Genomic DNA, 26,205 nt, shown 5'->3' on the forward strand with positions numbered 1-26,205 from the left:
AACATAGCATTGTAGGTAAGATCAGCAGAATTTTAGGACAATAGAAACGAAAAAAATCAATGCTTCTTTCCTCTTGTTCTATTTGGAATTATTATTATTATTAATTCCATCCAAAATTTATTTGAATTAAGTAATGAAGTTTGTTTATAAATACAATTTCACCGTGAACGAACTCGCGGTCTAATGAAGAAGATTAACATTCTAGATTGTCATGAAAGTTGGTTTATACTAAGTAAGTTTTAACATAGCATTGTAGGTAAGATCAGAATTTTTTGGACAATAGAAACGAAAAAAATCAATGCTTCTTTCCTCTTGCTCCATTTGGAATTATTATTATTATTAATTCCATCCAAAATTTATTTGAATTAAGTAATGAAGTTTGTTTATAAATACAATTTCACCGTGAACGAACTCGCGGTCTAATGAAGAAGATTAACATTCTAGATTGTCATGAAAGTTGGTTTATACTAAGTAAGTTTTAACATAGCATTGTAGGTAAGATCAGCAGAATTTTAGGACAATAGAAACGAAAAAAATCAATGCTTCTTTCCTCTTGTTCCATTTGGGCTATTGGTGACCATTCTCCCCACTCCTCCCTCGTTTCTGCACCAACAGCACCACCCAGCATCCTGAATAGTCTCTTTGGGCGTGCGCAGATACAGTAAATCTACCTTCATCATTCAAAGTCATCTGTTAAACGCAGCTGGTTAAACGTCCAAACATTTCAGTTTCTCGATGACCTACGCGATGATCCATGAAACATGGCCAAGGTAGTCTTTTTATTAAAAGACATACATCAATAGATGAATCTTTTGATCAATGTCAGTACCTAAGCAACTTCGCCCCTTCCCCTCCCCTGATCCAACATTAACCCTAGCTTGTTATCAGGGGAGACATGGGTGTGCAGTCGCTCAGATACTGACATTGATCCAATCTTTTTATTTCCACTTTACTGCGAAAATCTCAAGCCTTGCAAATAGTGCTTCTGGACCTTAAATATTTTCCTGATATTTCAGCAGTGGACATTTCACCATGGTTTTGGGACTTCTTTCTAGATTTCTCAGCTTATCTCTTCTACTTCTCTAAAGGGGGCCATCGATGCCATCCAAGAAAGCACATTTCCCTGCAAAGCATTCAGTCCTCGTGTGCAAAAATTCCTCATTTCGCTCACCAAACACGCATTTAGCGAGATTCTCATGTAAGAAAATTGATTTCAAACAAGCAGTTGCGCACGCTTCCTCTCACTTTTCACACCGTACTGTCATTTTTCGCCTTATAGTTCTCTTTGTAATCAGTCTGTATCACATCCGGGAGATTCGATAATGACGCACTATTACAGGAACAAGTCAAACCGGTTTCAAGCGAAACGTGTTCTGTTCTGCTTTGCTCTGGATCCTAGGAGTAAAATATTTAAAAAAATATCGTCAATGTAGTAAATTGTTTTAAATTCTGCTGAATCAACAATACAGCTACAAACACTTTCATCGGGAAATTAGGAGAATTATTTGATTTTCACTCTTTTTCATAACCCTTTACACCCCAACATCAGTATGCATATCCCCCATACTCCATTCTACCATATATCTCTTTACATTACCTAAGGTGTTAAGGAGAATTTGTATAACAATTAATTCAAGAGCTTCTTTAGTTTGTGATTATTTCCTCTATTGTCGTGACCTTAATGTTTGTTTCAGGAATGATAATATACAGATTTAGCCAAGCCTAAAAGCGCAGCTCGCATTTTTTTTTCCCGCACGTCTCAAGGGCACAACGCCTTGCCCCGGCCAGGACTAGAACCCGGGTCGTCCGACTCGGAGCCCAGTGTACTGACCACTGGACTACTGGACAAAGCCGTGGCGTTGGCGTGCCCGCGATACAGTTGACCACGCATGTTAAAAGTAGCACCTTGTACGGTCGTACGGCCGTACGGTCGTACATCCAAATTTTTTCGGCTTGATGGGTTACTACTATTTTGTATAATTATGGTGCTACTGCGAGCTCCGCTATTATAAGGAGAAATTAGATGCTAGTCACTCTCAGGAGTCCAATGGTTAAAAAAAATAACGCTTCTCAGTCAAATAATATGTTTCTTAAAGAAAAGAATTAAGCAAAAAAGCGGCGTCGCTCTTTGTTTTTATTTCAAACATGGCTTCCTGGTATGGTAAGCTCCTTTATTAGTTCGAAAAACTCGTGTTCCTCTCCTGACTGGCCTAGAAAACGCGTCCTTTGAATCAATGAGATCTAAAGTTAGAGACACAAATACTAACTCGCGAAGTTGATTGCCAGTGTGAACCGACAAGTTATCACTGGGTTAAAAGAAGTAGTTTGTTTGTTCTCAAAGAATTTGTAACAACTTGTGTTTTGATTGATGATTTCTGATCTTGAATAACGCACTTTTCAATCATAATTCAACTTCCATACGACAAGATATTTTGGGGAAAAATTACAGCTTTGGCAATATCATACAACAGCGAGTTTAATAATAAACGGCTCTTCAAATAGAAGTTTACTTCCCTGCCGTAAGAACGCACTTCGATTGATTGCCATGAAGCAAAAACCAGAGTTACTGCGCGAAGCCAATGAGAACTCGAGACAAAAACATGTAAACTGTCTGATGCGCAGCAAAAACATAAGTGGCCACGTCATGATTGGTTTCAGTTTCAATTCTGATTGGTTGAGAGAATGCTGCGAGATTTTTGGACCAGTCTCGGAGAGAAGTGAAGCAAAACTTAAGCAATCCAAAATGATTTTCGACACTCAATTGCAATTTGCTCTAATTACAAAGCAGTGAAATACCTGATGTAGTGTTGGTGTACAGCTTCCCAACTCATTTTGACCGTCAGTTTGATTCTCGTCTTGTTCCTCAAATAGCTGAGTTTCTGCCTGTTCAACGTTTTTCTGTAGATTTTCATCTTCTGTGTTTTACAAAAGAAATAGATCCATGTCTTTAAACGCGATGACTAACAAGGCATTGCTTGGTCCAGTAAATTTTATTTATTGTAGAAGTGATAAACCTAGCTTTAACACTGGAGTTTTATAAACATGGCTCAATGATATAATTTGAGGAAAAGCCCCCTTCAGGAAAATGAAATATCTAGCTCATGGGGAGCTGTTAAAAAGCTATACTTTTGTAATTAGTTCCCATGATTGCCACAGAAAATGGAACAGAGCGCTAGCTGGGAATTTCATATCGCAAAAGCAATTTGTATTTGTTTAACCTAAGAGTTCTGTTTAAGATCACGGGTTTAAATGAAATTTCTCACTCGTTTCGTCAAGCTTCAGCAAAGACACGTTTATCACTAATCCACTTCCACTAATCATATCAGTCTCTGAATGAACCGAGAAATACTATATTATAAAAAAAATATATCGTACCAACTGTTCCATATATATTGGTCACTTCTGCGGGTGGTTTATAAACAAATCTTTCTAGAAATGCAACATCCTCGGGGCGTGTTATGGTATTAGTTCTCCGCTGAATTGAACCTTGCGGCTGACGAAAAATCAAAAGTACAGAAATATATTCAACTTTCTGAGGTTCTCTACATACTAGAAAGAGTAGACTACTTCAGTCGCAAACATCAAAAAACGCAAATAAACTCATAGCACCAACTTTGGCATAACCCTTTCAAGTTATAGATCAAGGGAGAATCGGGGAAAGGGGACTGATTCCTTAACACAACAATTTTTCCTTAGGCAATCCGTCTTAAGTTATTTGTAGATCACTCCTTCTCTCGATCACTATCAAGACATTCAAGCGACACACGCGGCACGAGTAGCATTTCCCGTGCTGAGAGATAAAATATCTTGAGTTTAAAAGGAGCTGGTAGTAAATTTTCTTTTCACATTTGACTTTTAAGGGGAATTCATGGTCTTAGTCTTACATCCACTTGCTTCCTCTTATCAATATTTTAGAGAAACAAACGATTAAGTTGTTTAAAAAAATCACATACCTTCGAGCAATCAATATTTGATTGAAGAGTACTCCTTCTGTAAACTTTCCCCTGCCTCTCCTCCCATGTTCGAGATCGGCTTAAAGAGTCCGACTTGCTCCACCAAGGCCGAGCAACGCCATAGGCCTGCGCACGTGTTTGACAGCGGATTATACGTAAATATTCTGCGCGTACCTAAATACAAAAGTAAGCACATGGAGATCAGACTTGGAGAATGTAAAGAAAACTCTGATACTTTTACACGTGTCAGCTCTGATGAAGGGCTGTTTCTCGAAACGTCAACTTAAAATCTCTTCACTATGGCCAATTTACAGTTGATTAAAACATGTTTTTTTTTAGAAAACTGAAGGAAGCTTGCCTCACCTTTTCATCCCCGATGCAGTGAAAGACAAATATAAATAGGCCCTGTGAGATAACAGATAAATATCAAGGAATCAGTTTAAAAAAATTGATTACCAGTTCAGGGGGCTAAATTATTACCGATAAGTTCTTGAATGTAAAAGAATATCGTTTAAAAATCTCCTGAACATACCTGTAAGGTGTTGAAAATATTAAAAAGATATGCCATAAATATGGTGTCTTGATTGACTACAAAAACTCCAAGTATCCACGTCAGGCCGAGGAGACACGAAAGTAAAGCACATCCTTTGGACCAGTATCTGTTACGCAAAACGATTGTTAATGCTATTTTAGTTTTTGGGCTGAAAACACGCCCAACGTCACGATCACGATTTATTGTGTGATGTTCTCGGGAAAGACACTAATTGAACTCTAAGTGAACTTCTCCATCCAGGAGAATTGATCATGTGAACCTAACAAAAATACTGAGGGAGAGGGGGAAGGGTTACTCTGATCGATTAGGGACTCCTCAAAGATAACAGTGATGAACGCCGAATATACCCTTGGATTCAAATAATCGTTTTCCCCCAAATGTTTTCCAATAACTCAAGAAAAGGAATTATCACGATAGCGAACCAAAGCAAAACAAACAAAGAGGCTGTAAAGAGAGCTCAAAGTGTAAACAAGTTAAAGCGTTGGAAAACGCGTATTTTAAAAAAAAATCACAATTTAACAATGATTTTATAAAGAGAAATTAGGGTTTTGTTTTCCAGGCATCAAAACGGCCTCAAAGGTGACGCGAAGTTTCTGGTCCAGACACAGCGTATTATTATGAAATAGCAATCAGATCTGTCACTCAATCGGAAAGTTACTTCTGTGGTGTTACCTTATTTTTTCAATGCTTGTGTCTTCCTTCTTCGTTCGTCCTCGAGCTGCCATGATCATAAACGTCTTCCCCAAACAAACGAAATTAAACTGTGGAAGAAAATTTTGACCAAACATTGGTCAACCTTCTCTAAAACTCCAAGATTTGGCTTTTTCGTGGAAATAATCGATTAAATGATTACATAGTTGGCTGGGCACAACATATAAATCTTACTCCTGATTTCGGTCAGTAGAATATTGAATAAGAAAATAGATGCATGTTTATCATTTGTCTTCAGAGTAAATGACAAAGAAATTGTGAGTCGCCCATGAGTATTAGAACGCAGGTTACTTCCGATTTCTAACCATTGACCCGAATTAAACCACTGAACTACCAAATTTGTGCACTAGTTACCAAGCCATATGCAACACTGCTGCATATAGAATATGAACCCAATGACTGGGTTCATATTCTTTCCGTGTATGAAATTGAATATTATAAAAGCGAAAAGAAAGTGGAACTCACCAAGCAGATTAAAAGAACTGGTCCTACGAACGCCCAAGTAGAGCGCCTTTCAATTGACAGCCAACAGCTGACAAACAGAAACATAAGGAATTATTAATCATAACTTATTCTAGCTAACAGAAACACGGAAACGCCATGTATCAAAAGTTTGTGCACAGAAAGTTCGGTATTCACATGTCTTGGAAACGCAGTACAACTCCTAAGTTAAAATGAAATGAGAGCATTTTCATGGGTCATTTGAATTTCATGATTATCGCTATCGAAGCAGCTTTTTTGTTTTTAGACGTATGTATGTTTAAATTGCAAATTTGGGAAAACTAGGGAAAAGATGTTGATAAATCCATAAAATTATGAGGCTTTTCCATTCATCTGGTCCGTCCGTTCTACGAAATTTACCGCTCTAATTACGGAAAGGCAGGCTTTAACAAACGAATAACGGTCCTTTTACTTCATTTAAGTTCTTTACCAGAAACAAAGATATCTTTGCATTAAAAAGGTTACTCACAATTCCTCCGTGCCATAACCTTCGTAAAAAGGCACAGCCGACACAGCCACGACGATTACTGGGATGCCTGAGTAAACACAAAAGATATGTTGTACTGTTTAGACAAAGTCATGCTCTGGGTGTTTACAACTGACATTAGCCTCGTAACCAGACCTTTCATGGTTAGGCGGTTGTACATGTCAGTTACAGTTACACGGTAGGATCTAGGCACGAAATTAAACTGACATATAGCTGGATTGAGTGAAATTTACGTTGAAGTAATCAAATTGCGTTTCCGTGACTGTGACTGCCCGTGACTGCCCAACTCAGATCGTGACTGGCAAATTAACCGAGCGGTACACATGCAATACTGAAGGAGAGAAAGAGAAAAGACCCTAAGGGCCTGTTTACAGGCCCTAAAAATCATATTTTTCCAATAAGGATAGATAAGAAATGACCCTACTCGCTTATTGCAGAGGGAAATTTGTATGAGCCGTAAGGGCAACTCAGCTCGAAAGCAGACTTTACCTCAAGGAATTAGATGCGAGCAGTCAGCAATTAAAAAGACACTAACCCCAACTAAACGTAAAGAAAACAGTTCTATCTCTCGCTGGCCGAGTTTTGGTTCGGAAAATCTTCACAAGCAGAAGATAGAGGACGACTCCCTCCACAGCCATCCAACAAAATGAAACCAAAAATAAGTAGTGTAGGGTGATGGCGATGATCTTGCAAATTAGCTGAAAAAAAAGTATTCAGTTGGAATCTAAACCTTCTCTTCAACTTGATTATGGAGTCTAAGTCAGTTACTTTGAAAATTAAATTAATCATAGTTCGTTCGAGTCGACTCGACGTAGTCATCAATGGGAAAACAAAAAATATTTAAAACGTCATGATCATATACTAGTCGTTATTTGTCGCCTGAAGGAAGGGGGGGGGAGTCGCGTCTCCTCTCATCTCCGTTCCCCCCCTGAGAACCATGTAAACCCCAAAAATCCCCCGACTCCCCCCCCCCCTCCCACTCCTCCTGCTTCTCTCTCAGGCGATTAATTGTGACTGCTGCCTTTGTTTTGTTTCTCATACAACACATTATTACTGTATCTTCACCTTATTCGCCGTCTTAGTTATGCCGAACAGGAACAAAGTCTCTGCCAAACCCAGAGAAAGTGCTAGGTTGGCGTGAACGAAATAACGATGACGCGTGTTTTTAAACCTGAAATAATAGTTAAAAAATACACTTGTTATTTTATGGATAAATAATCACTTGATTAGTGTAGCAGATATTTTAAACGTGGGAAAGTTTGATATTGACAGTATCCGATAATAAGACTACGCTTTAGTTTAAGAGGCTAGAGTGCTTTTCGATTAAATTTCGTGAAACCAAAACCAAAGTGAAAACGGCGGCCAATCGGAAGAAAGGAAAATACCCTAAGGAACCAATGACGATTCAAAGTAAAAACAGGGAAACTGCCGAAAGCGCAGGAAAACGCGGGCGACCCATTCGTGATTTATGTAAGTTTTGAATCTGATTGGTTGACAGGGTGATGCGAGTTTTATGGACCAATCAAAGAGCATGGTAAAGAAAATAAAAACAATCTCGGATTACTTCCGGTGTTCAATTAAAAATTGCTTTATACCGAGAGAGCACAGCGTTAAGTTTACTTTACTCACCTTAAGAAAGCAAAGGTGAGAAAAGCGAGGGCCAAAGCTGCGACGGAAATGCTAATACCAACCAATGAAATAAGACTCAAGGCAAATTTATGTTTCTCCTGTTGATGAGAGAGAGATGATAACATTTACCACAAGGATAAGAGATGATTAAAAATATAATTAGGTAAATATTAATTAAATGTATAGCAAATTGTAAGGAAATTTGCGCATCTTATCTAGGTTGTCGTGGACTTAAGACTATCTGTACTAACCATTGTGTCATTTTCTGGCATGTCTGTTATGCGCATGAGCACGGCAAAGCTTGTTAGATGGTAACACTGACAAGTGGTATGGCTTGAATTCCTTTCCTTTAAATTACAGCCTGTTTGCGACCAGAAACCTCTGGGACTGAAAAGAAAAAAAAGGTCACATAAAATTGTCTACAGATCAAAATTATAGCTATTTATAGATAAAGGCTGCAAGGTTCTCTTTCGCTCACTAAGGCGGAAGTTGATGAAGTTTCGGCCGATGGTAAAAGAAACATAGTGTCTATTCTAAGACACTTGCTACCGAAAGCCATTTTTTTTAAAGGTTCATTTTGCTATAAAAATATTTTGGTTCTTGACTCACCCAGACACATTCCAGAAAACACAGTTAGCTTGGAGTTTGTCGTTATTCTGTAGCGGAAGAAAAAACGATATTTCTTGCGTCAGCAGTGATACACAGCAGGTGTGAAATGAACGTGAAATGAACGTGAAATGAATGTGAAATGAATGTTGTGTGAAATGAATGTTGTGTGAAATTAATGTCTTGTTGAGTGTTACATTTCCATGGAATTGTACTACAAGGAAAGTGAGTATGCTCTCAAGGGAATAATAGCAAACACACCTTGCCACAATTAAATTGAGTCGCTAGTCGATACAAACCTGTTTGCTTTTCATGGTTATGATGACTGGGTCTTCAAAGCTGTTTATTTTCATCGGGTGCAGTGAAACTGACGTAATTTCAGATTCGATTTTACCCAAGCCACTCTCATCTTCCGTGGAGTTAGAGGATCTGTAATAAACAGATAATGTTAGCCACGGTGTAAAATAAAACTTTGTTGGAAGAAGAGGAAGTTAAAAAAACTACAGGACTGGCGATGCTACTTTATGAGTTCTTTACAAGTTTGGGTAGATTCTAGTTTTGGCTAACGGTACAGAAAGGTAACACAGAATTACTTACTTCTCATCTGCGCTTGGCTGCATCAAAGCTTCAAGGTTACGGTATGATACGAATGTAATATACTGGGTCATGCCTGGTATAGAAAGAAAAAAGAGCAAAGAATTGAAACAATTGGTGTAGGAAAATATATTTGGCTGTCAAATGGACGGATAAATCTTCTGCCGAACAAGCAGATAAACATAAACGACCTCGTGGACGTCTATGTAACTTTTAAGGCACTTAAAGGAAAGACCTTACCATGGATATGTCAGAGGAAACTTGCTGACTTTCTGAAATGAAACCATTCCACGCCCTTTGCCTTGAATTTTGATAAGTTTCAGTGGCACTTACCCTGGTTTCCTTCATTCCGTTGTTGCATTAACACGGAGCCTGGTAACAAGACAGTGCTAGAAGTAAGATTGCGCATGATCTTGTTTGTCGGTGGCATCCGCTGGGCAGTCGGTTTGACGTCGCTGATAGATTTAGCACTCAACACTAGAAGAGAATTGGTTAGAAAAGAATTAAGGACTTTTGAGACGGGTTCAAATTTTTCATGATGTACTCTGGAGGAAAGTCGATCCGGTAAGTAACCCCCTCTCCTTCCGTCCCTCCCCGTCCTTCTATTGATAAAAATGATCTGCTAACCGTTAAGAGCGTTTTTTCAATTACACAAACTGAACAGTGTAAGGGCCACCCAGAGAGATTTCTATCCTTATCTAATTCTTTCGTGATAATCTTGTAGGCGTATCGCGTGATATTTTATTTTTCTAATTTAGTAATTAAGCTAGGGGTTTGATGACGGATGGGTTACTTAAGATTTAGGTGTATAATTGAACATAGCACGGTAATGGCAGACTTTAGAATGTTCGTGATATAGAAAATCAATAATGGGGTGAAATAATTAGATAAGGAATTGCGTGGGGAAATTGTGCGTGCGCGTTTGGGTTGGAACATCCTGTGACGTTGCGTGATGTGTCATTCGTGCAGCAAATAGTGCGTGCGTGTGGGTGTAAGTTATAGAAGTGTTGATCGGCGTAGAATGAGAAACAGTTGTTAAAATCAAGTTGGCAGGAAATAGCTTGGGATTTTAGTAAATCAAGAATAAGTAATGTCAATCCTTTTTTTTCGTAGTTTAGGCGTGTATTTCCGTTGTAATAGCAGATAAATAGAATTGCTATCTTGTAGCAGAAGATTAAGATTGTTTGAATGTAAAAAATTCGGATATTGTATGGATTATAAATAAACGCAAGAAATCGGAAAGATGCAATCCTATTGATTGTCGAACCAGCGCTCCTCAGAGATTTTCCTTAACGCAGTGGAGAATTTTGCAACAAATTCGGCCCCGCGAAGTTCCAATTAATAACGGGCGCAATGCGGAGAGTTTCTGCTTCAAATCACGCACGAACTAAAGGTTTATCTTCCATTTGTTACGGAAAGTCCGAAGAATTTCCAATTAACCATGCTGTTGAAAACTGCGAGAGCTCTAAAGCTAATGTTCACATGGGAACACACCAAGACAAACTGTTCGTTTTCCAAGGGTTTTTCCTAAAGTGTGAAGTACTGTGAGTCACATGGGCGGGTTATCAGGATTAGAAAGAGTTTCTCGTTTCTTTTACCTCCAAATATAGCGCCCCATACGGAGTTTGTGTGGAGGTAACTAGAGTGATACTCACCGACGTTTGAGGCCTCAGATATGATTGCATTACTCGCAACAGCTGTTTTGGCCAAATGGAGAGCAATACCATCAACTCCTTTTAAAAGCTTATTTGCTTCAGCGGCCCTCGAGTCCTGGAAAAATAAACATGCCAGTTAATGCAAAGAGAGCCATTTGGTCACCAGCTGAAATAAAACCAACACCTTTCAAATGCCCTCTATTTTCTCTCTGTATATTTCTTACCTCTGGCATAAATTTCCAGGATTCAAGAGCTTTGTCGTCTAGAATATTACTGGAAGACTTCACTATGGCCTAAATAAAAATAAAGCGGCAAATTTGACACATTCTGATATGAATTTAGAAACAATTGTAGTCACACGAAGGATTTAACTTAAGTTGACAAACCTTTGTAATCTTTTTTATTGTTTCGTCTCTTATGGCAGGTGGTAAGTACTGCATTGTTCCCAGGCTCTTTTGAGAAATCTTCTCTATGAGGTCAACGACCAGTTTAAGGTCACCGGCTTGAAGTGGAGCTTGTGCATGCGTGTTAACGTCAGTAGCATTAACAAGCTGCATGGAAATTTCGGTGACATCGACGTCGGGATCATCCAGCTGTATTGTAAATAACAAAAATTATTTCTGAAAGTGGTTAGAGTCACTGTGGCTTTGGGCGAGGCACTTAGATCTGGTGGGAAATTTGGTAAGCTATTCTTCACTACACTGACCAATAATAGCGCGCTGTTACAGATAGATATGATAAAAACGTCACAAAAAGAAATTTATTTATGGCGAGTTGCCTCTCACTCAAACTCATCAACAATGTTCTCATCGACATTTTATGCTATTTAAAAAAACTTTGAAAAGTGTGATTCTCGTTTTTTTTATTGTCATTTCTTTATTAAAAAAAGGAAAAAAACCACATTACCTGTTGGGCGATATTTATCATTTTATCCGAGACGCATTCACTGAGATCAGGGACACCCCATTTAGATGTGCTTTCGCCGAAAACTTCCAAACACTCTCTCTTAGCGATACCTGGTAATTGGGGCATGGAATACGAAATTTAAGGGAAGTTACGTTGAATAGGGAATGACATGAGATATGGAATGTGAGAGTTAAAATTTGGTAAATGTGAGATGAGATGCGATGTGCAAGATATGAGATACAAGATAGGAGAGGGGAGAAATCAGATGTAAGGAAGAGATATGGGATATGATAATTGGGGGATATATACGAGAAACAAGATAGTAAAAACAGGATATGAGATATGAGATATGAGATATGAGATATGAGATATGAGATATGAAATATGAAATATGAGATAGGAGATATGAGATATGAGATAGGAGATATGAGATATGAGATATGAGATATGAGATATGAGATATGAGATATGAGATATAAGATATGAGATATGAAATATGAGATACAAGATAAGAAACATGATATAAGAGATGTATAATAAAGAGAAGTTAGCTTAGAGATTTGATCCAATCCTACCTCTTGATCCAACTGGACACCTAGAGAAAGCCATTTGTCCTTGTGACGTCACCGGCCATATGATGTTTAGGAATCTTTCAGTGTCGCAAAATGCCCCTCTTTTTTCATGTTGTGACAGTTCTAAAAAGATAATTGCAAATTTAGTACAATAAGGAAAACAAATATCCATCTTTTACTGTAACTTTGCCACCATGAAATATGCAGATTATCTAACGTGATTTAGATAGACACAAAGGCTCCTTGGGAGTCTTCAAACAGTAAAACTGGTGACACCTGTAGCAAAGTTTTAGCAAACCATATTATAAATGTAATGGTAGACCAAAAGGAAGATTTGACTTTGTTAACAGAGCAGTTGTCTTGAAATTCCCACAAACCTTTGCATGCTTTCCCGTCAAAAGTCCATCCAAGAGGACAACGACAAAAGTAGCTTCCTTTGGTGTTGATACATTGGGCGCGATCGAAACATGGATCTGGCATTTCTTTACATTCGTTTCTATCTGTGAGAGTAAACAAGAATTGGATTGTAATTTGTGAGGTGATATTTCCTCCGCAGCCCCTTACGTTTGGATTCGAAAGGGTACTTTTTTAAGCAGTTCAGTCCGAGAAATGATCTATAATTTATAGATTTAGGCAAGCCTAAAAGCGGAGCTCGCATTTTTTTTCCCGCACGTCTCTTCAATAAAACTAAAGCCCCTACTATGGATAAAGTGCGTGGTAATATTAATGGATTTTCATTCGCAACTTCTCCGTGTCCGTGTAGAGGACTGATTATAAGATAGTGCCCGTGGTACAGTTGGCCGTGCAAGCTAAAAGTAGCACCTTGTACGGTTGGTCGTATGGTCGTATATCCAAATTTTTTCGGCTCGATGGGTTATTACTATTTTGTATAATTATGGGGCTACGCTCTGCCGGCTCCGCTATAAACCCTAAGTAACCTCTCAAATATATAATTCTTCAATTTTTTGGCTCTCATTTACACTCCTTATTGGTAAACGATCTGCGAGAGGCGAAAGACTTGCTCAAGAAAGTAACCGTAATACCCCAGTCAGAGAAACAATATGGAGTTCCTGGATAACTACAATAACGACGCGCAAAGTACACTGATTGAGTGTGTCCCTTTAAAACTAGCTTTTCGATCCAAACTTCAGCTGAGCTTGGAGACAAATGTGAGTTAATTTGTTAAAAGATAACGTTTGTAATCTGCAATACTTAGTTCAAGCGAGTGCAAACTCACCTCCTGTGATAAAACTGACCGCAGCTGATGCAAGAGGAACGCTGTTATTTTCCAGAGCCTGCACTTTAATTTCATATCTTGTCAGTTGCTTCAGGCTTGATAATGCCATGGATTTTTTTGGCGTCACCAAATTAATGGCTTTATTACCTCTTTTGGCTGTAACTCGGTAGGTCACGTGACTATTTCCAGTCTCAATTGCATTCCATGATAGATTGACGAAATTCCAGTCATAACTAACGATTTCAACTTTCAAGAAAGTTGTACTGTTACCTGTTGTACTGTTACCTGAGGCACGAGCTGTCAAAGAAATACAAAAAAGAGAGAGAGAGAAATTAATCGGCTGTGATAACTTGAATTTCTCAGATAAAAATTTAGTTACAACTGTAGAGAACAAAAAGGAAAGAACCATTTTTTATTTTTCTAAACACCGAACCCAACGCTTTCTCATCCCTAGATCCTTCTGAGATCCCACAAAACAAAAGTGATCGAAAATAGCACAAACTGCACCACCTTTCGGTCTCAGTCTCCTAGCTTTTTTTTTTCTTGGTAAAGAAGATATTTAAAACAATAGAGCATTTTTCAAGTTTGTGTCGTTGCACCAAAGCCACAATATTTAAAAGACCAATAAGATAAGAGGAAAATTTCATGGGCAGCCAATCGGAACTCAGAGTTAAAACATGTTAATTGCTTTAGCGCGGGAAAAAGTGTGCTACCAGATCGTGATTGTTTTTAGCGTTTAATCTGTTTTGTTGAGAAAGGAGCACGAGTTTTCTGAGCCAATCATAGAGGTAAGTAATGCAAAACCAAATTAAACAATCTCGGCTTACTTTCTGTACTCGATTGAATAATTGCCCTTGAATTATTTCTAACCTGGTTTCGTTGGTTTCTCTTCAGGTACAGGAAGCGAAACATTTTCTGTAGGGTATGTAAGTATGTTCCCTTCTCCAAAGTTATGAACTGGTTTCTTCACAATAACATTGACATACATGCGATGAGGTAGGGGAAGTCTTCCTATAACTTTGCAAGACGTTCGGTTTCCTTCGCAGAGTAAGCGGTTATAAATACGTCCATCATTGCTTCTCCACTGCATAAACAATTTATATATGGGTTGGGTGTCCTGCAGTGTCACAGGTAACCATGAAACAATTCGGAGGTGAGGTCCTTGTATTTGGACAGGAAGGAAACGGACAGACAATCGAGCTGAGAGATAAATAAATAAATAAAAACCGTTACGTCTTGACTCGCGATCAGAGATTTGAGATTCGGGCAAGGGACTCGGAATGAGGGTTACAGGATACGAGATACGGAGTTTAGGTCTCGGGATTTGGGCTACGGGATACGAGATACGGAATTTGGGTCTCGGGATTTGGGCTACGGGATACGAGATGCGAAATTTGGGTCTCGGGATTTGGGTTACAAGATACTGGCTGCGGGTCTTAAGCCTCGGGCTAGGCTAGGATCAAGTGGGCGGGACTTTGCGCGTAGCGCTTCGAATTATAGAACTGGAATTCGGAAAAAGGATGAGGGATTCTTGACTCGATTGAGACACTAGATGAAGGATTTGCGGTTTGGAAGCTGAGTGTGGGACTAGGAGTAAAGGATAACCTAAGGGATTGGGTTAGAGTTTAGGGGTAAGGCTCTGCGTGTGATGCTTTGGATGAAGGATTAAGGATAAGGGATAAGGGATTCGGGATTCGGGATTCGGGACACGGGATTCGGGACACGGGATTCGGGATTCGGGATGGACGGTTAGGGATCGGGGTTCACTCTGATCTACATTTTGGGAAGCTTGGTTACCATTAACGTCGAGTAGATAGGACGGCATAATATGTTTTGGGAGGGTGAACCGGTTCAACTAACGCTTAAATATTGTAGTATTGCTATACGTCGTGTATCAACATCCTTCCCCCTAGGGTGATTCCTGAGAAGAAAAGTTACCAAACTACTTTTTTTAAACTTTCCTTTCTGATGACTGTTTAAAAAACTACAATGAAAAAGATAGTTCACCGTGCTTTTTTACGAAATATTATGGGCCAAACTTACCTCATTTATGCCTTTACTGGCACTAATCACACGCGCAATTGCATTGGTTCACGATGGTTAGAAGCAAGGGTTTTTAAAAAAAGGGCACTTGATAAGTAGAAAGTCTCGAGTGTATGGAACAATTTTGTATATAATTTGTGGAAAAATCACGCAATTTTAAACCACATCGACATAAAACGTTCCTCGAGTCGTTGCTTTCAAGGTTATAATCTGTACACCAAAATTATATAAATAGAAATATAGGTCACTGTGTTCGTTCAAGAGCTAAAGACCATCTTTGCTTGGCACATTGCTTGAAAAACAATACCTTGCTCTCGGAATGCGCGCGCACTTAATCGCATAATTACATGATTTTGTGTTCAGTACAGGATGTGCGATGAAATACTGAGGAATCACCTTAAGATAAATAATTAAAAACAATAGATAAAACAATGCAAATGATACAAAAACAATTCTTTTTTCTAAAATCCGCGACCTTTTAAAACCCCCGACTTAAGAGACACGACTCTAAAAGACGAGACTTGAAAGGCGCGCCACGCGACTCGGACTTGTACTCAAACTTGGCTCAATACATCGTTTTCGTGTGACACCATGGAGGCGTGTTCGTTACCATGACAATAGACGGCGGCAATGTTAGTTTCTATAGCAATCCTGTGAGATATGAATTGTTTTTATAAGTAATTACTTTGTTTTATTTCATAATGACTTTACGTAAGTGCTCAGCATTTGACTAAAAACTTCCTCTACTTTGTCTACCAACTCACCGTCGCTCTTTGTTCTTACGAGTACTTTACAATAACCATGTTGCCTTGTAGCAACAAGTTTTTCGATAATTGTGAATTTTCTTTTGGAATGCAAAGGTCTGTAAGGACTCTAGATAAATGAATAAAAGTTTTATCAAATTAGACCTGGCTGAAGGGAATTGTCCGTAGGGTCCATTATAAGGCTACAATTGTGGTATACTCCCTTACAGAAAAATTTCCATTGTTGGGAGTTTTATGACTTTTGCCAGACTCTTTCCGCGTCAGAAAAACCGCCATTGAAGAATTTGCGGTGGCAGAGCATTCGAGAAGTTTTCCATGACCTGAAAAAGGAAAAATTTAAGTATATCAGTCTAATCGTCTCAGCTCGGCTTTCTAACAGGGAGTTTTAAATAAAAATGCGTTGATTATAATATTTTTACATCAGAGCCCTTTAAGATTTGACTGTCGCTCTCTTTTCGATATTCAGACGCGTCAAAAAGCGCGCATTTACCTGGCCTTACCCTCCCTCGGGATCGAGGTCTCAAATGATGAGATATTGCGTGCAGTAACAAGTAGCCAGTTATCTTGGTTCACGACCCATTAAGCCGATGAAGCAATACTCATAAAGCGCTTAAATCGTCATTTAAATTCACGAATGTAGACTGAACAAACCAGAACATATTTTATCTCCCACAGTTTGACTAAGAAAACTAACCTTCCTTATCAGCGCTCTGACGAAATTTTTTTCATTTCCTTCCTCTTTTCCGTTAGCCCTTGGCTTATTTGAGTAAGCTTATTTGATGCGATAAAAATTATGCTTACTAGATTCTAAAGGAAATTTCTCATAGTCGAAGTGTATGGTTTAAACAGAGTTTCCGCTGATGTTCGCTCTAAAACAATTTTACGGTTAAAAAGTGCTGCAAAATCGGAAACAACTGAAATCCCTAATGGAAAATAATTCTTTTTAAAACACCATTCATGATTTAACCACAAGCGCTATTAGCAAACATAGCCGGAAATAGCACACAAACTTGATTTCACATCTCTATAAATTTTGAACTTTAAAGACAGGTTTTGTAATACTCCATTACGCTTATATGCTTCTCAGATCCAAAAGGGATGTTCTGCCGTGCAAAATAATTGTATTAACCTGAAAAAGGCTGGAAATTGTAAGCCCAGTAAAATACGTTTCCTAAGCTTGGCTAGACTTAAGATTTATTCAAGCAATTGAGTCGATAGTATGAAAAATGTATTTGCTCTCCGGCACCAGTCTCTAGTTGTGAGCGATCCTGTCACAGAGTAAATAATATCTTAACAAAATCAACATTGGTCTCGTTTCGAAAGGTCTCGTTAATTAATCTGATTATTTTTAATGCATGTTTTGTCTGACCTGATTGTGATGAAATTTTTAAAATACTACTCAGTGGCTTGTCAGTAAGGCATTATAACCTGAGGGGGCACTGTCTGTCGCTAATCGGACTCCACATTATAAACAGTTGAATGAACTTACTTAAAAAGCACTGCTTATGATCGAGGATACTATAAAGGACATTTTTCTGATAAATAACTAAATTTTGCTAATGGATTTAAATACATTGAGTGATGGGTATCTCAATGAGGTGAAAACCAATGACCAAATTATTAAACGCGGAAAGCGTAACGAAGCCAAACATTAATTTACCGAGATTAGGTTGGAGTCACGAAAAAACTTATAATTGTCACTGACTTCTAAATCGTTTTCATTCCACAGCATTCATATAAAACGTACAATTGAAAACAAAGTAGAAAGTTAGCAAATAGGTAGCTTGAAGTTCGTAAAATTTCCCTAGGGAGACAGCTAAACCTCGTTCTCTGGCTTTAAAATCTTTGTTAAAATCTTTCCTTTAAAATTTCTGCCATGTCTTCAGAAGAAAGAAAGTTGTAAACAAATGAAAATAATTTGATCAACCTTCAATAACATTTTTTTCCAATTCAATATCTTTAAACGAGACTTAGTAAATAATCTTACGTATTTAATTTGATGCATACTACTGAAATATTGGCTGAGTTTAACGTCTCGGTAGAGTCTGTAGATTATATAAGCAACGATATTCTTTGTGTCTAAATTTTCCGTGGAACCATTATTGAGTTTAACTGAAAATTCCTGATAATATTTTACGAACGATTTTTCATAAACAAGGATGCCGTGAAATTTTTTTAGTTCTTCAATTAGACTGATACGAACGAACCACAAACAGACTTGTTATAAATCATAAGACAATAAAATGAATCTTGAATTCTTTACTTACTGTTTTGAGTTGTAATTCCGTTGGCTTTGACTGTTCTCGCAAATAAACTTGTCAGAGCAGTTATTGTTAATAGCCAGAGACAAAACTTCAGGAGTCTTGACTCCATTCGCGTATTCTTAAGTTCAAGCCTTGGCCAATTCTACCTCTGGTGCCTTTGCAATTTAATTGTTGTCACAATTAGTCAGTCCTATGTCAAGTCCAGCCGAAGGGCGAATTTGTCTTGAAAGAATGAACAGATTACAGCGATTCCGCAAATTAAAATTTACACTCTTCAATCAGTAGATTGATCCTTGATAAAGTCGTAGTTTGTTCTCGTAACACAAATAAACACGAAAGTTTTCATTCACCGAACCCTCACAAAAGATGACTGTAGATAAGCGAATTTAAACCAGGTGCGAACAAAGAAAGAGTCCCCCAGACAAGTTCGTGAGTCACTCGGCATTACTAAGTGAAATGACCTGTATCGGTGGAACCCAATATCATCCTGTCAGTACGTGATAAAAATGATTGTTCGTGGCTAGCGGATCATACTCGACCTCGTCTATCAAAAACGCCGGTGAGGTATAAGTAGTAATTTCTAAGTATAACAAGAACTAGATTCCAGAGTGGTTTCCGGTGTGGTGAACGCCCACAAAAAAACAGTCGACAAAATCCTCTTACGATTTTTTTTATTGTGGGTTTACAGCATCGTTACGCAGACAATAATGATAGCTATTTTTTAAGCTCACAACACGTATGACACTCAAGCTTGTTTTTCCTAAGGACTTATGAAATAACCCTCGCTTCCCGCCGAGCTATCGCAGTACACTCCAAATAATGCGGAAATTTTCAATTTCTTTATTTCGTGTTAGCAATGATGTATTTAATTTTTAGAGTGATATTCAGTTCATCAGCATAGTTAAAAATAAACTGCCCTCAGAGTTATCAATGCGTTATATCAAAAATACAAACAAAAATCTAGAATAGTCTCCCACGAATCTGCTTCTCGATCTATCAATTACCATGGATCTCGTAAACAAATAGTTTGAGAATACAGATGAGTCCGGAGTATTTCCTTCGTTTTCTATTAATCATCTATTTCATTTTTAATAATTTTTTTTCATCTTACCGTGAGCATACCACACCTCCCCGTGGAAACCACGACCCAATTTTTACAAAAACCTTCCATGATAAATTCCCTACTAATTTTCATCATCAAATAAAATTGTAACCCTGACGGTAATTTGAACTAAGATCGTGTAAGGATCTTAGCACGGGATTGTGACGCGATTTCCTGCGGATTCCCGTAAGGACTGCCCACGGATCACGCCGGGATCACTGCTAGGGCCTCTTGGGATTTATAGAGGTATTTCCGACGGGATTCTCGCTGAAACCTTGCGAGACAGCTTCAACTTCTTCACTACCGCTCTGACGTCAATCGCCAAGAGCGTGTTGGAATTCCCGTAAGGATTTTCGCAAATATTCCTGCCGGGATTGCCACCGATACAAATGTTAAACTTCTCTAGATCTGTTTAACTGATGATATTCTGCATCAACACCAATCGTCCTAAGATTCCCACCTGATATCAACCGGGATTGCCGTTGGAATTCCCGCAATTGCCCCAGGGATTCACACCTATATTCCGTCGGGATTTTCAGCGGGTTCTTCTCGGAATTCTCTGCGAGATCTAGATTGCGAACGGCATCTGTAACCCTATCTGCAAACTAATGATAGATGGAATGAAGAATTTACCTCTTAATAAAGTTCAAATTAATCGGAATTATCCGAGATTTCCTGTTTTTCACTTTTGACCGAAGCAGTGATTTTTGATCATCAGTAAGAAAATCAAAACTGCTGGTTGATTCCTTTAGAACCTTCCAGCTTACATGCATGCACGTTCTAGTTGCAGAAATCAACCGATTACTTTTAATATCTTAACTGAATTAACGATGTAAGATAACGAAGAAATTTCTTGAAGAAATTGAAGTCACAACGTATGCAACAGGTGCCCCAAATACTGCGAGGACAAGAAGTGTCGAAAGCGTCGAGTACATAAATAGAGAAAGAGAGATGGTTTATTGTGATCAAGGTCCGCGAATAAAGAAAGATGTATTTTACTTTGCGACGAAGGAACAATGCGAATTCCCTTAGAGGAATCGAACATAGCTTCGCTTACTGACGACATCTCTTTGGTTCAGTTACCAGGGCATGCAAACGCGAAATCCAAAGATAAACAGTTTGCTCCGTAGTTGGAACTTTGTTTTATTTTCTTTGTCCAAAGCTCGTGATAAAACGAATTGAACATCTTTCTCATTCTCTACACATTAAAGTTAATTCGGGAAAATATTATGTTTACGCAGGGACATTGCATGATAGTCCCATTGGTAAACGTTACAAAAGAATCAGTGTGATGTATCTTCCTGTGACATAATTAACCATATTTCTTTGCAATGTAGAGTTAGCTGGCAAACTTGTCAAAGTAAAAGTCTTCGCGCTCTTCTTCATGAAAAACTTACAAAAGCTTTCAAAGGCATCCCTCTTTAGTCAATTTATAAACATTGTGTGTTGAGTTTTCAATCGCTGCAGCCCGAGATTTCTCCATTTTCTTTCCAAAAACAAAGATGTCTCTTATCAATAATGTATGTTCCTTTCTGTTGGCCTCATCAGAAATTCGACACTGATTAGAGAAAACCAACGAAACACGACTACTTCCTGAGTATCTAAAGAGATCAGTGACTGAACCAAAAATAGCAGTTTAGAATCATATGCGGAATATTTGCTATTTATGTACAGGAATTAAAACGGATATTCTTCAGACACCATCGACACCATCACGTAAAATGGATACCGTTGGAATTAAATAGGTGAAGTAAACTGAAAAACAAACAAACAAACAAATAACTGTTGATAAATCAATCATGGTGTGATAAATGCTGCGCTTACAAAGCGTAAATTTATTGGATTACGTAATAAAAAAAGGGAAATTACGATAGGCAATTCTAAGGTGATCCGACGGAATTGAGGCATGATTTTCGAAAAGCGCTTCTCGATTGATTGTCGTAACACAACCAACAAAGTTGACACATCGACCAGTCAGAACCAACAAAAATATCCAGTCACTAGAAGCCGATTAAAACTCTAAGTAAAAACAAGCAAACTTCATGAAGGGCGGGAAAACGCGGGTGACCAAGGTTTGATCGGTTTAAGCTTTGCATTTGATTGGTTAAAGTGGCATCAAATTCTGTAACCAATCAGCAAGAAGTAACCAAAACTTTTCATTCTCAGATTACTGTCGACACTCAATTAACTGCTCTAAATTGACAAGACGCAGACTGAACGATATCGAATAAAGTAAAATACAGCATATTCTCAGAACAGTTAATGAACGTGGTCCAACTAGAGTGTGAAATTCTTACCCGAGAAAATCATCCATATCCATTGTGCGCGCTCGTTTCTTGTCATATCCATTTTCTGTTAACAACTTTTGAACTTTCTCTTTGATATCAAATCCTTCATCTACCATCTTTAACGTAAAATCATTGTGGTTAGTAATTAGTTGTAATGTACAGGAGACAGTCATTATTTCTCGGGTTGTCCCATGAAATTTTGCGCGGAAAATCCGCATAGACCGGCCAAAGTAGATCCATTTGGGCATTACTGACTTTTAACAGTTGTGTTTCGTTGCAGCATCCGTAACCTGATAACTCTGGCTATCAGTCATAAAATTAAGATTAACCTTTCACTGAAAGCTAAAAAAAGACAAACAATAGTTCTTACAATATCATTTAACGAGCAGTGAATCTTGTAATTTTTCTCCAACATTTCTGCGACCGCTCGTGAACTGTAAAACAAAACAAGACAGAAACGTTAGTAAGAATCGTTTTAGTGAATACATTTTGAAAGCAATTGAATCGGTGAATGTCTACATAAGAGTCTTAAACTCTATTTTTCGAGCTGCATTAAAGAGACATCACGAGCTTACCTGAAACATGAATTTAGTGTTTTGTTTTTTCGTACAAACGCGACTCTCACAAGACCATCCCATTCCTAAAAAAAGAGTAACGCAGAATTGTTTTTGATGAGGTCTAAGTGTCCTTCTTAGCGCTTTACACACTAACATCAGTATGCACTTTCTCCATACTGTTCTCTGTACATTTCCAAAGGTGCCGTCGAGGAGAATTTATTTACTAATCAAGAGCTTCGTTAGTTGGTGATCGTTTCTTTTGTTCTCTTGACTTTTGTGTGTGATTCAGGGATGATATTGTAAAGAGAAATTAGATGCTAATCACTAAAAAGAGTCAAAGCCTTGAATTCACTAACGAAAAGGGGTCGTAGTCTTTATCGTGTAAGTAATAAAGCTTATAAATAAAAGCTTCTTACCTTAAAATTAATAGGAGGTGGTGGATTTTTGGGTTCAAGTCTCACAACACTGGACTCGACTTTTGGAGGAGGCCGGAAATTGTTCTTCCCAACCTGCCAACATTACCATTATAAAGGGGGTAAGTTTCTAAAGAAACTGTGGTGCTGCGTCGGTGGGAGAGTATAGCAGGTAATTTAGTGTTAACAACTAAGTCGAAAACGTAAATTGGCCACCGTAAAGGGTAAAAAAGCTGACTTTTCGAGCGTTAGCCCTCCAATCGCTCTGACGAAGGGCTAGCGCTCGAAACGTCACCTTTTTCACCCTTTACGGTGGCCAATTTACGTTTTCAACTCAGTTGATAACACTAAATTACCAACATTACCATTACATCTCTCAGTAGGCAAGTGTGCAATGATTTGTCAATTTAGCAGGCTGTAATTCACTGTACTGCTATCATTTTTGTACAAGTCTCTGATCAACTTGTAGGGCCTGTTATTTAAACAACTTTTAACCGTTGTTTAATAAAACCGCGTTCTAAGCCATCTTCAATTTAGCCGAACCTTTTATCTGAAAATTTATTTTTGAAAACAGTGTAAAGAGGACCGAACGCTAATAGTGAGAGGACATTTATTTAACTAGACCAACCCTCTTATACAGAATCCCTGAGGACCACAACTTGCGTAAAACCACGGTTTGGGTTAGACATCGTGTAAATAACTGGCCCGTAATGTTGAGATACTTTTTAAGATGCAACACACCTTCATCAGATGATCAACCCTGGCTAGCAATTGTGTGTTGATTGACAGCCGGCAATACAATTTGTCTCCAGGTTGAGCGATTAAACGTTGGGCAAACTCCCTTTGGAACATCAAAACTGCACATCTACAGGCCAACAAAATAAACATAGAAAGTCATATTCTAGTCTAAGAAAAATCAACCATGGTAAAAAATAAAGACTAAAGTCAGCTTATGTACCAAAAGCTCCATACAGCCATACTTTGTCATGCTTTTAGATTACCCATCTCGCACAGCCTAACAATCCACCCTTAATAGCTTGCAGTACCCAGTGGCATCACAACATTCCTCCTCTCCCCCACCCCCTCTCCCCTAGCCAACCTTTGAAATTTGTATGTAGGCAGTTCAAAATGTTACCAATTTCCTTCAAAAGAATTCCAACAAACCCTCTGACAAAGGCTGCTTTCCATAGGGTGAGTGGGTTGGGGGGAGGGGGGGAGAGGGGGGGGAGAGGGGGAGAGTGGGGAGGGGGAGAGGGGGGAGAATGGGGAGGGGGGAGAGGTGGGGATAAAAAAGTAAATATCCCTCTCAAAGATAAAGTTAAGCACTGTAAGAGGGATATGTCTTCCTTAAGAACACAACACTACAACCAAGCCCAAACTTGAACCCAGACCACCCCACCCCCTGGGCACTAGTCTCCAGGCCACCATGTCCTTCCTACAATCAGACATAAACTGCATTGGTATTTAAGTTGACAAAGAGAAAGTATGTGTACCTGAAAAATGGTCTGTGGAGAAGGAGCTTGAATACAAATGGTGATGAAATCTGTGAGATGTAAATAGCAAAAAAAGAGAAAGTATAAACATAATTACAACATTGTGATAAAGAAATTAAGCATACTCAGTGTAAATACCTGGTATGGAAGATTAGCCACGCACACATCAAAATAAGGGAGATCTGTCTTCAAAACATCTCCCACCATCACATGAAGCTTGCTTGCTTGAGGACTGATAATTTAAAAACCAAAGTTATCACATGTCAAAATCACTAAGAGAACCCTTCATACTTGAGTTGCTAATCGATCCCATAAGATACACACTGCTATGCATGTATCTCCTTGATTAAAAGTGTTAACATCATCAGAACTGTATGGCAGATAGTAAGGAGAATTACCAATTAGATCTAGGGAATGAAAGGGTTAAGTCAATGACAGAAATCACAGTAAATCTCTGTAAATTATATTTCAAACATAAACATGATTAACTCTGTAAGTTCCAATGCTCTTTGGATTTAAATTTCCAGGGATATTTAACTTCAACATTTTTATTTTATGTGTCGGTCACCTATCAACCTTCTACACCCTAACATCAGTATCTATATTCTCCATACTGTTCTTTATACATTTCCTAAAGCCTTGACAAGGAGAATTTGTTTAAAAATCAAGAGCCTTATAAGTTGCTGATCATTTCCTTGATTCTCATGACCTTAATGTTTGATTCAGGGGTGATATTGTAAGGAGAAATTAAAAGCTGATCACTCTTCAGGTTTAATGCGTTGAAATAGAATGCGCTCAACTTACGTTCCTTGCACTCTTTTCTGAAGCTCAGCCACCATGCGAGGATCCACCTCACAAGCAATAACCTACACATGATTGCACAAAAAGAGAAACTCATTCACACTGTAATTCACAGAAAATATTCAATCAAGACAGATATGTGATCTTTCTCCAGTAAACAATAAACAAACACGGCTCAAGGGGCTTACCTTTTTTACTCGCTCTAATAACTTAACCGTTAAGTTCCCTGTTCCGGGACCGATTTCCAAAACAGTGTCTGTGGATCGTAAGCCAGCCTGAAAAAAATTATAAAAACATTTATATTTCGAACGTATTCTTCAACACGGATTATACCTTGACAAGAAAAAGTAAAGTGGACGAGGCTAAGTTCCATCGTTTAAAGTCACCTGAATCTATCCCTTTCAAGAAAAATTTGCCAAAAATTAAAGCTCAGTAACTTTTTAACCTTCAGTTTTAGCTTATTTTACCCAGCTGATCGATAGACCTGGGTAAATGATCGTTAATTAGCAACCGATGATTGCATACAAAGGACTGAACTTCTACCCTGTTGATATGATGAAAGAGCTGCGTGTTAAAGAAATCAGTTTGGCTATTTAGGTTTCTATGATGAGGAAAATAGACTTTTAGTTAAAAACGTGTGAAATAAAGAAGATTTGTCAAGCATACCTTTTCAACCAGACTGGTTATAACGAGAGGGTTTTTCAGAATATGTTGCCCATGTTCCGTTTTGAACTGTAGAGCTGGATTGGAGAGCAAGAAAACAAAATCACAACGTTACATCACATCATAACTGAGCTAATCCTTTGAAGATTACAGCACTCTGTACTTGATAGAAATTAAATATACATTGCCTTAAAATAATACCTAGCGCCAGAAACTGGCAAAACAACTTCATTAGACATCGCAAGTACCTTGTTGATACACCTTGTTTTGCCCATGTTCTCTGCTCTTCTTAGCTGCTTTTACTTTCGGCATTTTACACTCCCGTAAAGAAAAACAAACGCAAACAAGCTCAAAGCTTATTGCCACACATCCGATCGGCCATGTGCAATTTTCTGTTGTTGACTTCAGAAGAC

The 26,205-nt window shown here is 38.3% G+C and overlaps 2 protein-coding genes across 3 annotated transcripts; both read right to left on the reverse strand.

The window, feature by feature from the left end:
• Positions 1 to 533: 533 nt before the first annotated feature.
• Positions 534 to 18,935, reverse strand: LOC131797772 (adhesion G protein-coupled receptor L4-like). Of its 2 annotated transcripts, XM_066158991.1 has the most exons (28): positions 18,479 to 18,935; positions 16,419 to 16,531; positions 16,212 to 16,320; positions 14,275 to 14,604; positions 13,405 to 13,701; positions 12,545 to 12,667; positions 12,171 to 12,290; positions 11,596 to 11,705; positions 11,076 to 11,282; positions 10,914 to 10,982; positions 10,690 to 10,804; positions 9,368 to 9,511; positions 9,038 to 9,110; positions 8,740 to 8,869; positions 8,444 to 8,490; positions 8,086 to 8,221; positions 7,835 to 7,932; positions 7,271 to 7,376; positions 6,741 to 6,903; positions 6,188 to 6,254; positions 5,683 to 5,749; positions 5,179 to 5,267; positions 4,486 to 4,612; positions 4,317 to 4,358; positions 3,954 to 4,127; positions 3,376 to 3,493; positions 2,797 to 2,915; positions 534 to 1,395 (listed from the first exon to the last, which is right to left on the reverse strand). In XM_066158991.1, exons 1-28 carry the CDS (start codon positions 18,582 to 18,584, stop codon positions 1,249 to 1,251), a joined length of 3,546 nt encoding a protein of 1,181 aa, XP_066015088.1. In that variant the 5' UTR covers positions 18,585 to 18,935; the 3' UTR covers positions 534 to 1,248. The 2 variants fall into 2 exon arrangements, with proteins under 2 accessions (XP_066015088.1, XP_066015089.1); XM_066158992.1 differs by lacking the exons at positions 16,212 to 16,320; positions 18,479 to 18,935.
• Positions 18,936 to 20,700: 1,765 nt separating this feature from the next.
• LOC131769599 (probable dimethyladenosine transferase) lies at positions 20,701 to 26,201 on the reverse strand. The gene is made up of 12 exons (XM_059085324.2): positions 26,041 to 26,201; positions 25,796 to 25,869; positions 25,318 to 25,404; positions 25,133 to 25,194; positions 24,467 to 24,560; positions 24,329 to 24,378; positions 23,577 to 23,700; positions 22,839 to 22,931; positions 22,441 to 22,505; positions 22,236 to 22,299; positions 21,875 to 21,981; positions 20,701 to 21,332 (listed from the first exon to the last, which is right to left on the reverse strand). Exons 1-12 carry the CDS (start codon positions 26,102 to 26,104, stop codon positions 21,290 to 21,292), a joined length of 927 nt encoding a protein of 308 aa, XP_058941307.2. The 5' UTR covers positions 26,105 to 26,201; the 3' UTR covers positions 20,701 to 21,289.
• Positions 26,202 to 26,205: the final 4 nt, after the last annotated feature.

This window comes from Pocillopora verrucosa, chromosome 12 (assembly GCF_036669915.1).
Source record: "Pocillopora verrucosa isolate sample1 chromosome 12, ASM3666991v2, whole genome shotgun sequence".
Lineage (NCBI taxonomy): Eukaryota > Metazoa > Cnidaria > Anthozoa > Scleractinia > Pocilloporidae > Pocillopora > Pocillopora verrucosa.

Bases quoted from the DNA above. Each gene is read 5' to 3' on its own strand.
- LOC131797772 (XM_066158991.1), bottom strand. From the start codon at position 18,584: ATGGAGTCAAGACTCCTGAAGTTTTGTCTCTGGCTATTAACAATAACT. The intron at 5,750-6,187 runs GTGAGTAACCTT...TCTGTTTGTCAG, and splicing joins GGTTATGGCACGGAGGAATT to CTGTTGGCTGTCAATTGAAA. The intron at 5,268-5,682 runs GTGAGTTCCACT...TTTCTTCCACAG, and splicing joins CAGTTCTTTTAATCTGCTTG to TTTAATTTCGTTTGTTTGGG.
- LOC131769599 (XM_059085324.2), bottom strand. From the start codon at position 26,104: ATGCCGAAAGTAAAAGCAGCTAAGAAGAGCAGAGAACATGGGCAAAAC. The intron at 25,195-25,317 runs GTAAGCCCCTTG...AATCATGTGTAG, and splicing joins TATTAGAGCGAGTAAAAAAG to GTTATTGCTTGTGAGGTGGA. The intron at 22,932-23,576 runs GTGTGTTGCATC...TAATGTTGGCAG, and splicing joins GGGTTGATCATCTGATGAAG to GTTGGGAAGAACAATTTCCG.